Genomic DNA, 13,602 nt, shown 5'->3' with positions numbered 1-13,602 from the left:
AATATTCAACTTAATGGCCACTCATTGAACACCATCAGGCAGCAAAAAGTCTAACTCCTCTTTAAATTAAACGCTTAATTCAAAATTTGTGTCACGGTGAACATTACAGGAAATTATTACTGATCGACTTTAGCTTATTCACTTGTGGGGATGCTCAGTATTGGGAGATTCACCCTAAGGATGATCGTCTGTACCCGCCATGGGAGAAATTCCCTGTACAACTTTAAAAGATGCGCTTGTAAAGGGCATATTCATTAAAGAACCCTTTCAAAAATTGTGGAGAACCTTTATTCCATATTATGCATGGATATTTTCCTAAATTCTGAAAAAGAAATCCCCAACTCACAGATCGAGAAGCTGACCGTAAGACAAATAGATGGATAGATGAGCTGAGCTTATAAAAGGAGCAAAGTTTGTCACCATTAGCCAAACAGGTTTTCCCCAAACCTACCGACTTCCTCAGTCAGTGAGTTATCGCAATGCACATAAAGTGTCTTCGTGACAAGTTCACGTTTGCTACATCTGTACATCCTTCATAAATGTATCGCTTCCCTGGCTTGACGTTTCCTATTAACGTTTTATCTCAACTATTTTTTACCTTTATCTGCAAACAGCCGACACCATGTAAACTTAAGGTATATGCTCTTAAATTTCCTGCAACAAAGAAAGATGTAAAATCCTGGAAACTTCTCTAAACCGCTCTGCCAAGAAACATGATTTAATGAAATCATCTGAGACGCACTTAATCAAAAAAGTGTGTTTAGGATTATTTGTGCAGACAGAACAGTTACTGTTAGCTTCTGTGTTTTCTCCCAGCCTTGACTATTCTTCCATCATAAAGAACAGCCATTCGGCCTATAAAACACACATTGCCCCCCCTCTCGCACCTGTACTACCACATCTCAGCATGGAGTTTAGTGTCACTCCTCAGTGGATCTTGTGTCTGTAGTGACAAAATGCAGGGGAAAACAAAAGTGAAAGAGTCTTTTCTTTCTTGCTTTTAAAGGGCTGTTTTCAGCAGGAGAGCAGAAGTCAGGAAATCATCTTTCCTTTTACTGCTTTACTGCATAACAAAGAGCAAAGGCTTTAAACAAAGACGAGCCTGATGCATTTAATGTGACATTCTGCACTGCTCTTAAACAACCGGGTCCCCCCACCTTCACCCCTCCTTATTTCAGCAGCCAAAAATCCTACTAGAGCAGGAGATGATGTGTTCCAGGAATAGGAGCACAGATTAATAAATATCCACAACTTAAGAGAAAAGCAGGGCTGCACAGCCGCTATATGTATCAGCTTCAGTAACCTTGTAGTGAAAATAGGAGAGCCTGTTCCTCACAACGGCGGTGCTCGCATGAAGATAAGCAAAAGTCCATACTATATGAAAGAAAAATTGCGGCAGCACTCACCGAAGATGCGTGGTCCAAGTCCTTTATTGAGAACACTTACAGTGAAGATAACATGCTGACGGCACGGGGGAGCAGGAAAAACAAGGAGGTGAGCAGGGAAAAGACGACGGCCGTTTCACGCCTACTGTGGCGCTTCAACGGAATTTTTTCCAGGCTCGAGTTCATATGAAGACATCCAGCAGAGGGTGCATCACCGCGACTCAAGGTAACTACAGGACATTCCCCTGCTTTCCATTCATTGCCCGGGGTTTTACATCCACGAGCACAACTGCATTAGCAGAGCTCCTGGGTGTAAAATGATTTAACCCCTTCAGATGGATTTACATCGTGGGACGTGCCAGAACGACGGAAGGTATGGGATATTGTTAATTTTTTATTTTTCCTTTTTTACAGAACGAGGGTCTTCAGGTGGATTAAGAGAATAATAAAATATTAAAACACCCTGTGTCTTTATTTCATTAAAATACTTTGTAATAATGTGTGTGTGTGTTTTATTAACCATTTCGTACTATTGGATTAATAATGGATAGGTGTCATAATTGACGCCTCTCCATTATTAACCTGGCTTAATGTCACCTTACAATAGCAAGGTGACATTAACCCTTCATTACCCCATATCCCACCGCTACACAGGAGAGGGAAGAGAGTGGCCAAGTGCCAGAATAGGCGCATCTTCCAGATGTGCCTTTTCTGGGGTGGCTGGGGGCAGATGTTTTTAGCCAGGGAGGGCCAATAACCATGGACCCTCTCTAGGCTATTAATATCTGCTCAGTCACTGGCTTTACCACTCTGGCGGAGAAAATTGCGCGGGAGCCCACGCCATTTTTTTCCACGATATAACCCTTTATTTTTCAAACTACAGCGCCCAAATTTGGCATATACACACTACTAACATTAGTAGTGTGGAATATGCAAAAAAAAAAGGATATGAGATGGTTTACTGTATATAAACCATGTCTCATCATGTCGGGTTTGTGAAGGAGAGAGGAAAAGCCAGCAATTGAATTACTTGGTTTTCTATAGAACACCGCTGTGTATTTCTCGCAAGTCACACTGCTGGTCCGTGTGTAATCCGTATTTTTCTCGCCCCCATAGACTTTCATTGGCATATTTTTTGCGCAATACGCTGACAAACGCAGTATGCTGCGATTTTCTACGGCCGTACAATACCGTATATTACGGATGCGTAATATATGACTGGGAGCAGCCCCATAGAGATTCATTGGGCTGTGTGTAATGCGTATTTTACGGACGTATTTTCTGCGCTCATATGTCCGTAAAACTCGCTAGTGTGACGTCGGCCTAAGGCTAAGTCAATTTTACCAACTATGCAACCATACGTTTGCCCTGAGGAAATTGTAAAAGCTATAATAGTCAATAGTTATGTAGTACAGAAAAAACACGAAAAAATATCCAATAGTTAAGTACTAGGAGTTGCATTACTACATTAGTCCCAACTAGTTGTCACCTAACTACAAATAGGACCCATCTTCGTCAACGTTTCATTCATGCTTCCAAGTTGTGTGCACGCTACAAATAATACCCAATGGCCCCATGCAAGGCATTCAGTCTAACAACCCTTTCAGATATGTGTCAGCTCTTACATCTAGTTAATCTATGTGTTGCCATGGTTGCACCATTTATTTGCCTTTATGTTTTGTAAGAATATATGAAATACAGGAAAAATGGTGGTTCTACTTTCGTACAATCAGATAACTGCTGTTCGTTCCACCGTGCCTTTCTTCCACACTTCAATCAAAAGGGATCAGTTTCTTTAGAGGTTGTTCTGGATTTAACTCACTTCTGTATAGATCTAGCCCAAGTGCTTGTAATCCCCTTATTAAGTATGACCACGGATTGATTTGCTTAAAAATAAAAGCAAATTGTTTCGGCTTTGTTTTTAAATCGAAGTTACAAAATGGATTAGGAGAGAGAGAGAGAAAAATCAGCAGATTTCACACAGCCAGGATGGTACTGAATTTCCAATAAGAATTAAACTAGTTAAACAGGAAAGCTGTGTGAATGGTTTACATTTTTCTTTATGAGACAGGACCTGCAATGCTCACGTCTTTTGTCTTCTTGGCCTCTGGGGAAACAATGAATCTGCAGGAGCTCTTCCAAGCTATTCTAATACTGACCATTTGCCTTCATATACCATACGGATAAAAATAATTTGTAGAGAAGAAAACTGGACAGAAGCTTTGGATCTCGAGCAGAGTCCAAATATTTTAAACATTTGAGCACGCCCGTTTTATTCACCAGAATGTGACACATACAGTCTATGAAAATGTCTGATAGGCGACTAGAAAAACAAGTTTTTTAATTATGTCAACTTGTACAGAAGCAAAAGGCTAAGCTCATACCTACACTCTTAACAACTGACCTGTCTGCCACGTCTGGAGTTGACATTTGCGTGCTGCTGAAAGTCTAGCTGGCCAGGGAGATTGAGATTTTTTTTGATAATGAAGTCTGCAGTGAAACCATTTTGGAACTTGCATGATAATTGGTATGACCTAGAAATTGAGGGATTGACCAAAAACTAGAGACATCATTAAAACTATGAGCTAGAACTTGGCCTAGAAATGCCTAGATATTTTCCAGTGGCATATATTTATTTATTTTACCCATTTATATAGCACCAATAATTCCACAGCACTTTACGGACACATCACCATTGCTGTCCAGATTGGGGCTCACAAGTGTGGGAGGAAACCGGAGAATCTGGAAGACACCCACACAAACACGGGGAGAAACTAGAAACTCCTTGCAGATATTGGCCTTGGTGGGATTTGAACCCAGGACCCCAGCTAACCACTGTGCCACCATGCTGCCAATGTCCAACATATGTATACCTTGTATTAAAATATAGACTATAAAATAACGATGTTACTGGAATATGAAGTACTCTGGGCTAAACCCTTAAAGATAGTGGCACTTTTATTTGCTAGGCAAATATCCTTTAACTTAGAAGCTGAAATAGATGGCAGTTAGGCCTCATTCACAAGTCGGTTTTTCACGTTCAAGTGCTAATCCATTTTTTTTTTCATGGATATTACTCGTCTATAGGGTTGTTTTCCGTGATTGTTTTCATATCCATGCAAAATAGTGAAGATATGTCTGCTATTGATCCGAGTGATGGATTAAAGTACCGTACTTGAAAATAATAAGCGGACAGCACTCAGTTTCACTGACAGATATGAGAAGATGGAGAAACTTTTTTTGTATCAGTTTAAAAAAAATTAAAAATGTTGAAAATCAGATTTTCTAGTACAGTACGTCAGAAAACTGACGTATAAATGAGGCCTTTGGATTCAGGCAGCTCGAATTTGTCTGCTAGCCTATAAATAAATCCTATTTTATAATAAAAAATAAAAAATCTATTGAACTATATGTTGAAGGACTTAACGTGCCTATACCATCAAGCTATGGTTACAGTATTCTACGGCTTACATTTTATAGTGCAACAACGTAAATAAGCAGTAACACATTGCCAGCCATTTCACAAACACATGCTTGATCTCCATACTGGTATGCACACTACTTGCAACCTGACAGTACAGCTCTTTGATTATTTGCAGGGTGATCATGACGTCATTTGTACCCAAACAGAAAGCATAAGCATTTTATAGGCCTGTAATCAAAGCTCGCCATAAAATGCAAAATCATCTTAACACGTTCCCCAAGACAAACTACAGCTGAGCCGTGACTGCCCTTTGAGCTCTCTATAAAGTGTGTCTTGTAATAAATAACACACGTCAATGAATTCTGTCCAGATAATGTAATAATAAATGAGGACTTCTCGCTGATGTATGTGCTGTTTACAAACACACATTAGGAGCAATCATTTTTATTTTACAACATGCTTTCAGGCCTCATTTTCTAGAGTGCTTTTCAAGCTGTAATGACTAGGGGTACAGGGTGGGAAAGTAAAACTTAGCTCTTTTATGTCTATGCTATGATCTTTCTCAAAGTTGTTTCTCAAGCTCCAAAAATGCATTTCTGGGAATTAAAGGAAGAATCAATATTTAGGACTTTAAACAGGAGGGAAAAAAATGCAACACCTCAAAGTGACAAAGTGCATAATTCTGTTGTGTCCGGCTGAAAATAACTGGCAGAGTTCTGACATTGAAAGTCTTAAGGGAAGACGGATGAGCCGACGGTAATACCTTCAATAAAATGCTTCAAGAAACAGATAAGCGAAATGCAAGAAAAAAAGTCCAGATACACTGTTATTTGGTTTTCTAGTTATGCATAAATTACAGTATCCATTTAGGAAGCTATTTTGTGCAAGTGTCTTCCTTTGGCTTACAGGCATCTGACCTTCCATACATGTCTCAAGGTAAACCCCAATGTGAGCACTGCCTGAAGATGGTAGATTATAGACTGTCAGGTATTTCATTAATCTCCCAGGTAATTGATATTTCCCTTTTCTTTATGAATCCAGCAATACGTGAAAGTGTCCTCCCTGATTAATAGTCATCAGCTTCACATCGAAACGAAACATACTGTTCTGCTTGTTATTAAAAAGGGCCCGGAAAAAATGCGCCTGAAAGTAAATACATTTCATTGTTCCCTACTTGCAGTGACAATCTAAAGACAATTACCGAGGCAAACAAAGTACTTTACCTGAGCTAGCTTTATAGATAAGAGTCTTGGAGATAATTACAGGAGATAATGTAACAATTAAACCCCAGCTGAACCATAGAATAAAGATAAAAGGGAATCAGTATATCTAAATCTCAGCCTTTTCTGGGTCTAGTGGATGTCAGTAATTTACCTGAGCCAAGATGGTATGCAGGTGTCAGAGAAATGGGAAAGGATAATGAAATAAAGATGTTTGCATTAGTCCTCCAAGTGTCTTTAGCAAAACTTTGGGTGACGGAGATTTAGAGGTAAGTGCTACACTAACCATTTTATCCGGAGCTTTTGTTTCTTCAGCTTGAAACCATAATTGGGAAGGTTAAAAAGGGCCATCCCAGGGGAAAGGATTCCTAAATAAATTCTTGTCTACAGCAGTTTAGCAGAGACTGAGATATGGTTTCAGCGGGCACTTTGTTCGAGGGCCGGCTCAGTTGTCCCTTGGAACAAGGACCATTGCCTCCAGTTTATCATGCTGACAAAATGTGAGGAATGTGCATATAAAAAGCAACAACCATTCCACCCCTGGTGCGTTCTTCTTTCTTCCCATTCTATATTAAAAAACTGACATGATTAACCTAAATGCAAAGCAAGGGCCGCAGTTCAAGGGGGTATTCACACAGCACTGAATATGCACTTGTTTACCCATAGACCTCTGCAATGCCCATTCAATGATTAGGTGTCCATTTCAGGTAATATACCTTCAATGGTGTATGCCTACATGGTGCAAGTAAGTAGGTAGTAAGCAAGCATCGCATTGTGACAGAAACAAACTACCAATTTTTTTTCCTTTTCCAGTTTTGGTTGAAAGCTGGAAAGAACTAGAGGCGATCTAGTACTGTTCTCTTATATAATCTCAGAAAATTCATCCAAGCATAAACGTAAAGGCAGCAGCCTGACATATGCAGAAATGTACATTTTGTTGCCACTGCTAGGATTTCTCCAGCTCTTACGTTCCCAACTATAAAAGAGATGTTTTTCCGAACAGTATCAGTTGTGACAGCCGACAAACTATGAAAAATGTATTTATATCTCATGCGTTTAATCAAGCGCAACCCTGTTTAGCCATGAGAATAATACAGATCTATAATACTGGTTGAAAGGGCCATAGCATGACAGCAGCAGAGAGGAGGCCCTGTCAACATAGGAGAAACTGAGAATATGTCTTTTTTTTTTTAAATAGTAGTGAAAGTTTTCTTCCCTCCATATCCCCCACAGTCATATTTATATATTTAATGTGCTGCAAGAAATCACTGGACCAAACGAACATCTCATCTGGAAAGAGCGACATTCATATTTAATAGCTGATTCCCAAAGAGCGAAATGACATGCATTATTTAATGATAACGTCCGCCTGATGCAAATATATGACTGTGTTTATTTCCCTATAAGGGACATTAACAGCAGATCACTGTATGGGGAAGGAAACTATTCTGCAGCATGGAAACAAACAGGTGAGGTAAAAACTAGACCGGTTTTGTGCCCCAGGAGGAATATGTGACGTTCTTAATGTCAGTTCAGAATCACTGATTGATAGGCAATGCTATGTCAAACACTATATAATTCACAGAAAAAGAACGCACGTTGCAGCCATTTGTACTGGGATAAGTGGAAAGCAAAACAGAGTATAGAATATACTGGACCGGTTTCATTTATATGGTGCCGTACACAACAGAACAGGATTCTTACACAACTGCAATTACATTGGAATCTAAAATGTGCAGGAATCCAACAATGTCAAATACAAAAAAATATATAAATGTGACGAGGAGATGAAATGGTGGGCTTACAGTGAGGAGTATGCAGCGAGAGCCGCATTTAGCATTGGAAGAGTGACCTCTGTAGGACTGACTTGATCACTGGTTTTCTAATGTATCTTTAATATAACAAGTGAACCTTTTAGGAAAATAAAATATTGGGAGGGATGGGATAGGTTCAGGTTTGCCAGCTCACAAATATACTGATTTATATACAATGACACTACACACACAAATGGCCTAGTTGAAAACTTGCCTTGAAAGCTCCAGACAGTGCTACATTAATGGCATCTCCTCTGCCACAGGGGAAGATAGTGTTAACAATGTGCTTGCGCCTAACCCTATAAATGCTGAGCATTGTAAGGTTATATCACTGCCACTAGGATACCCAAAAACCCTAATTGGTCAATGCTGTCTATGGCAAGAAAGGTTCCCGCATATACATGCCACTGCATAGTTGTAAAGTTGGCGCTATATAAATAATATTATAAGCTGTAGCCAAGACCTAAGCTATAGACTAAAGGGAATCTATGACTAGGAGTCAGTATAAGGTTGTCTTAGAATAATATCCATTAATACATAAGAGAATGCACATTATCAGCTTCCTCTATAGACTTTTAAAGGTCCCTTGAAGTGTAAGCGCCCCCGCTACTGACCGGGCCAGCCGCTGAGTGCAGAACCCATCCCTGTAAAATCTGGACTGAGCCAGCAGCACATGCGGGGAGTGACCTCATCACAGACAGACAGCACCTTGTAAAGGTTCCCTGTGTCTTTGATTTGGCTTTGTCCAGTCTACATCAGTGTAGGACATAATCTACCTGTGCAGGACAAGCTTCATGATTCAGCAATATAAGTAGGTGTGAAGCATTTCCGACAATATATAAAACGCACTGTATACATGCTTACAATGAAGTGTATATATAATTATAGATGGGAAGAGCTGAGCAGACTGGAGAGAGCCTGTATTCTGGGGGTCCAGGCTGCACTGCCTGCTCCAGGAGAAGTCCCAGCACCGAGCTGACTAATGGCCTCACATCACCAGCAGCACCACAGCCAGAGCTGGCACTTGCCATTCAGGGAAGAGGATCATTGGCCAACGGACACAGAGCCCAGAAAACAAGTGGCAGCAGAGTCTAGAAATACATCGGGTCCTTAGTAAAAGGGCATTAGCTGCACCACACTTTAGGCACGTACATCTCCATGTTAGGCAAATACAGTGTGGATACTGTAACCTCAAGACCTGAAATTTCTTACACCCTGCTTTGCATGCGGCTCAAGCCCTTGTTCCGACACTACCTGGAGATCGGCAATTCTAGATGATGGTAAGAAGTCGCAACCAAACAGCGCAGAGGCGCACACAGCGCCCGCAGGGGGCAATCACCATCCATGCAGCAGCACATAGTACACTGGTAGCACTAGAGTGGCCCAGGAACCCATCACTATACACCGAAGGAGAACACTAGCCGTACAGTCCTCCAGGACTAGCCTGCAGTCTTCCAATAGCTCATCACTATACACCACAAGAGACTAGCTACACAGTACCCAAACAGTCCTCCAGGACTAGCCTCCAGTAGCCCATCACCATACAGCAAAGGAGAAGACTAGTCATGTCCTCCAGTAGTCTATCACCATACAGCAAAGGAGAAGACTAGTCATGTCCTCCAGTAGTCCATCACCATACAGCAAAGGAGAAGACTAGTCATGTCCTCCAGTAGTCCATCACCATACAGCAAAGGAGAAGACTAGTCATGTCCTCCAGTAGTCCATCACCATACAGCAAAGGAGAAGACTAGTCATGTCCTCCAGTAGTCCATCACCATACAGCAAAGGAGAAGAATAGTCATGTCCTCCAGTAGTCCATCACCATACAGCAAAGGAGACGACTAGTCATACAGTCCTCCAATAGTCCATCACCAAACAGCAAAGGAAAAGACTAGTCATAAAGTACTCCAGGACTAGCCTACAGTAGCCCATTGCTTTACCCCAAAGGCACAGGCTAGCCATACAGAACTCCAGGACTAGCCTCCAGTAGTCCAGTACTATACCCCATAGGCACGCACAGGCTAGCTATACAGAACTCCAGGACTAGCCTCCAGTAGCCCATTACTTTACCCCAAAGTAAACAGGCTAGCCATACAGAACTCCAGGACTAGTCTCCAGCAGCCCCTCACTAGAAACCATTCCACCTTAAGAACCCCACAGTACTCCAGCACTAACAGTATAGCATCTCAGTACTGCAAGACCCTCCAGAAGATAGTAACGACCTTTTCATTAGCTAAGCAATCTAGTCGAACATACCCATGACAATCTTAGGTCACTTAAGCACGCCAGCAATACCGTTTAGTCGAAATGTAAAAAGCCTCAATGGTGTCCCACACTTCCTACAGCAATAGCCTACAGCCGTACAGCATAGAACCTAGTAGCCAAACAAACCTTCAGAAGCCCACCACAATCCTACAGTACAACCTCCAGTAGCCCAGCACAACCCTCCAGTAGCCCAGCACAACCCTACAGTAGCCCAGCACAACCCTACAGTAGCCCAGCACTACCCTACAGTAGCCTACAGTAGCCCGCACAGACAGGTGAGAGGGAGCAGCCACTTACTTGGGGTTGGAGGAATTCCAGTAAATTGGGTCTAACACTAGCGATCTGGAGATAGCAGTCCTGATCAACAGGATCCACACTCCCAGGCTGTACTTCCACACGGAGTCCCTGCCGCCTGCCATAGTACTGTCACCCGAGCCAACGCGGGATCCTCTCCAGGAACCTGCCGCCTCCACTCCAGGAGCTCCAGGCAGGAGATGCAGCGCGAGTCCAGCAACAAATCAGCGTCGTATCCAACCAGATCGCCCGACAAGGTCAGTCCTCACTCCGAGCAGTAGAAGCGGTAAAAGAATCAACTCCACACTGAGAACTCCAGCTGGGGTACACGGAATCCTAAGGCATCACATACGGGCAGATGAAATACACGGGAGCCCAGCATCCGCTCTCTGTGCCCGCCTGGCACCACTGGATCCTCGGGGAACCAGCCCACAGTGATGGCAATGATTATCCAGCTATATGCGGGGAGTCCATATATTCCAATCCCCGGGAGAACGGCTACTGGTAAATCCCTGGGCCGGACCTGTGCCAGTGGCTGGAGATGGCAGTGTGTGCCAGGAATGCCACTCTGCTGTGTGATGTCTGCTCCTCCAGCCACACTCATCCAAAGTAACCGCGGACAGCGGCGAGCAGTGTGACTATAAACCGCGCCCGCCCCCTCCGTCCGCCCCGCTCATTGGCTGCTGAGCACAGCGCCAGGCGCCATTGGCCGCGCAGCACGTCAATCACGGCAGAGCCTGTGCTCCGGAGCGGAGTATTGTATGTGACAGGTACAGACCTCCCATACAATGTACGGCAGGAACTCATCTGCAGCTCGAGCGCGGCTCATTAATATTCATGACGAGCCCCTCACATCGCCCACCAGCTACAGGCACAGACTGCCCAATACCGCAGTGATCGGCCCATCACCTGCCATCCTATACAGAGCATGGGGTCTGCACGGCGCCAGGGACCCGCACATGTGACCAGTGCTTCCACTGATGGACTGATCAGCGACTAATGCGCGACTGATCCGCGACTGATGAGCGACTGATCTCATCAGCCAAAGTTATCACTGCAGAATGCAATCTAGGAACTAGTCATGTGCATAGATCTGTCTGCCGAGCTGCACGCACAGCTACATGTATAGTATAGAACCATGCCTGTAAGTGGACACCTAAGTATATATAAGTAGAGTATACACATACTATGTATATCATGTGTATAAATCTATAGAGCTAAGTGTATGCATAGGGCAAATGTATACTGTATATGGGATTATATATATGTATCTAATGTATATGTGTATATAAAGTGTGTCTAAATATATAGCTGTATATACAGCATGTGTAGATATGCGAAGACCATGTATATACTGTGTAGGTGTGTATATATATGTATACAGTATAATGTATAGAGACATGTATATACAGTATATGCCTATATATAAATATTAATATATGCGTAGACATATAATATATATATATATATATATATATATATATATATATATATATATATATATAGTGAAAATATTGGTATATATAAATATACGAATATATATTTACACACATACTATATACACTGTATAAATACTGTATATATATATATATATATATATATATATATATGCATACAGTATGTGTGTAGATAGAGAGATATAAATATATATATATACATATATTTTCACTATATGTTAAATTACTTATATTAATATCTACATATATTTACACACACACACACTACACTATATATACATGTATCTATAGATATTTACACTCATACAGTATACATACAGATATATACACATTTTTACTACAGGTATATATAGAAAAAATATAAATAATATATATGTATTAATATCTATATATGTTTACACAGATACTGTATATATACACGTACCCCTATGCAGTCTATACCTTTATATGCTATATATAATTATGCTTCTGTATATTTATACACATACTTTCTATAACTAGCTATAGACTGTCGTGTATATTATATACTTGAGTACAGAGAGCTCGGAGTGGCTCTCCAATCCATATATACCGCATACGTGTGTCTGGCTTCCAGCCGTGTACACAGGCGCTGAGGGCAGTAATGAGGTGCAATGAAAATGCGCGGGAAATTGGCAATTTTGCAGGGGTGACAGAGAAGTCCCCGGGGTGCAGGGAGCCGGGCCGCTCTGTGTGCACAGATAGTGTTAGCATTATTACTTGTGTTCTCTACATCTGAGGCCCAGATCCTCCATGTTTAACCTTCCTCCTCGGGTGACAGCAGCAGCACATATTACCTGGAATGAAGGGATAACGTAGCCGCAGATTGTGGAGGGCTTTCATAGCTGACCCCGTCCTGTAAATAGCTGGGACTAGCTACTGCCAGGGGGGATGGAACTAATGGCTGCAATGCCACAGGAGGAGAAGGAATGGTGATTAATAATAATAATAATAATAATAATAATAATAATGATAATAATAATAAAGACGGTGAGTGACACAATGGAGTCTCTCCTGTCAGATGGCTGCTGTCTGACATAGATGTACACAGTGTCCCAGGTCTCTGAGGGGCTTCCTATACTTCGGGTGATAGTTTCCGCCTAGGATGATGGCGGATACTTATTGGTGAGTTGTGGCTGAAGTTTGGGCCTGATGAATATGGTGTGCGGCCATAATGTGGCGGGTTTTATATTGACACAGCAGAACCCTTCGGTGACCCCGGAGTACATGCAGAGATGTCGGTTACTTCTCCTAGATAGGGATTTAATACATAAGAATTATAATGAAAAATCAATAAAAGTTCTGACAAAACAAAGGAACTAAAAAGCCGTAAATGCTGCAATGTGGGGTGAACATGGCTGTAAAAAAAACAAAAGCTAGAAAAAATCAGGGGACGGTCAATGTCAGCACAGCGATAACATACAAATGGACGAAAAAAATGATTGGACCGATTTTTATTTTTGCATTTTTTTTTTTAATAATGATAATTTGATATTTTTTACTGGTTTGGCACCGCCGTGAGCGGGAAGCGCCGCTTTTTCCTGTCAGATTTCACCGCCATCGCCACAGCGAAAACCGCCTTGATAAAGCGTCGGCGTGTGACGGCGATACGTGACGCCGTGGCCAGTTGGTAGCGGTGGTGAGGGTCGTCGCCCGCGCTGGCCGTGGTTTGCGGTAGTTCTCACTTCTGCGTCATTTATAGCTGTAGCACCCCATAAAGCGTGC

At 42.0% G+C, this 13,602-nt stretch overlaps 1 protein-coding gene across 1 annotated transcript in view; it reads right to left on the bottom strand.

The window, feature by feature from the left end:
• The window catches only part of EFNB2 (ephrin B2), a 44,877-nt gene extending 33,860 nt beyond the window's left edge, over nt 1–11,017 (bottom strand). The window contains exon 1 of the mRNA XM_077297039.1: nt 10,406–11,017. Within this exon, the coding sequence (XP_077153154.1) occupies nt 10,406–10,527 (122 nt within the window). The 5' untranslated portion in view covers nt 10,528–11,017. The remainder of the gene's footprint in view (nt 1–10,405) is intronic.
• Nucleotides 11,018–13,602: the final 2,585 nt, after the last annotated feature.

Source organism: Ranitomeya variabilis, chromosome 3 (assembly GCF_051348905.1).
Source record: "Ranitomeya variabilis isolate aRanVar5 chromosome 3, aRanVar5.hap1, whole genome shotgun sequence".
NCBI lineage: Eukaryota > Metazoa > Chordata > Amphibia > Anura > Dendrobatidae > Ranitomeya > Ranitomeya variabilis.
The sequence above is the reverse complement of the archived record's forward strand: the minus strand, read 5'-3'. Positions and strand labels throughout refer to the sequence as shown.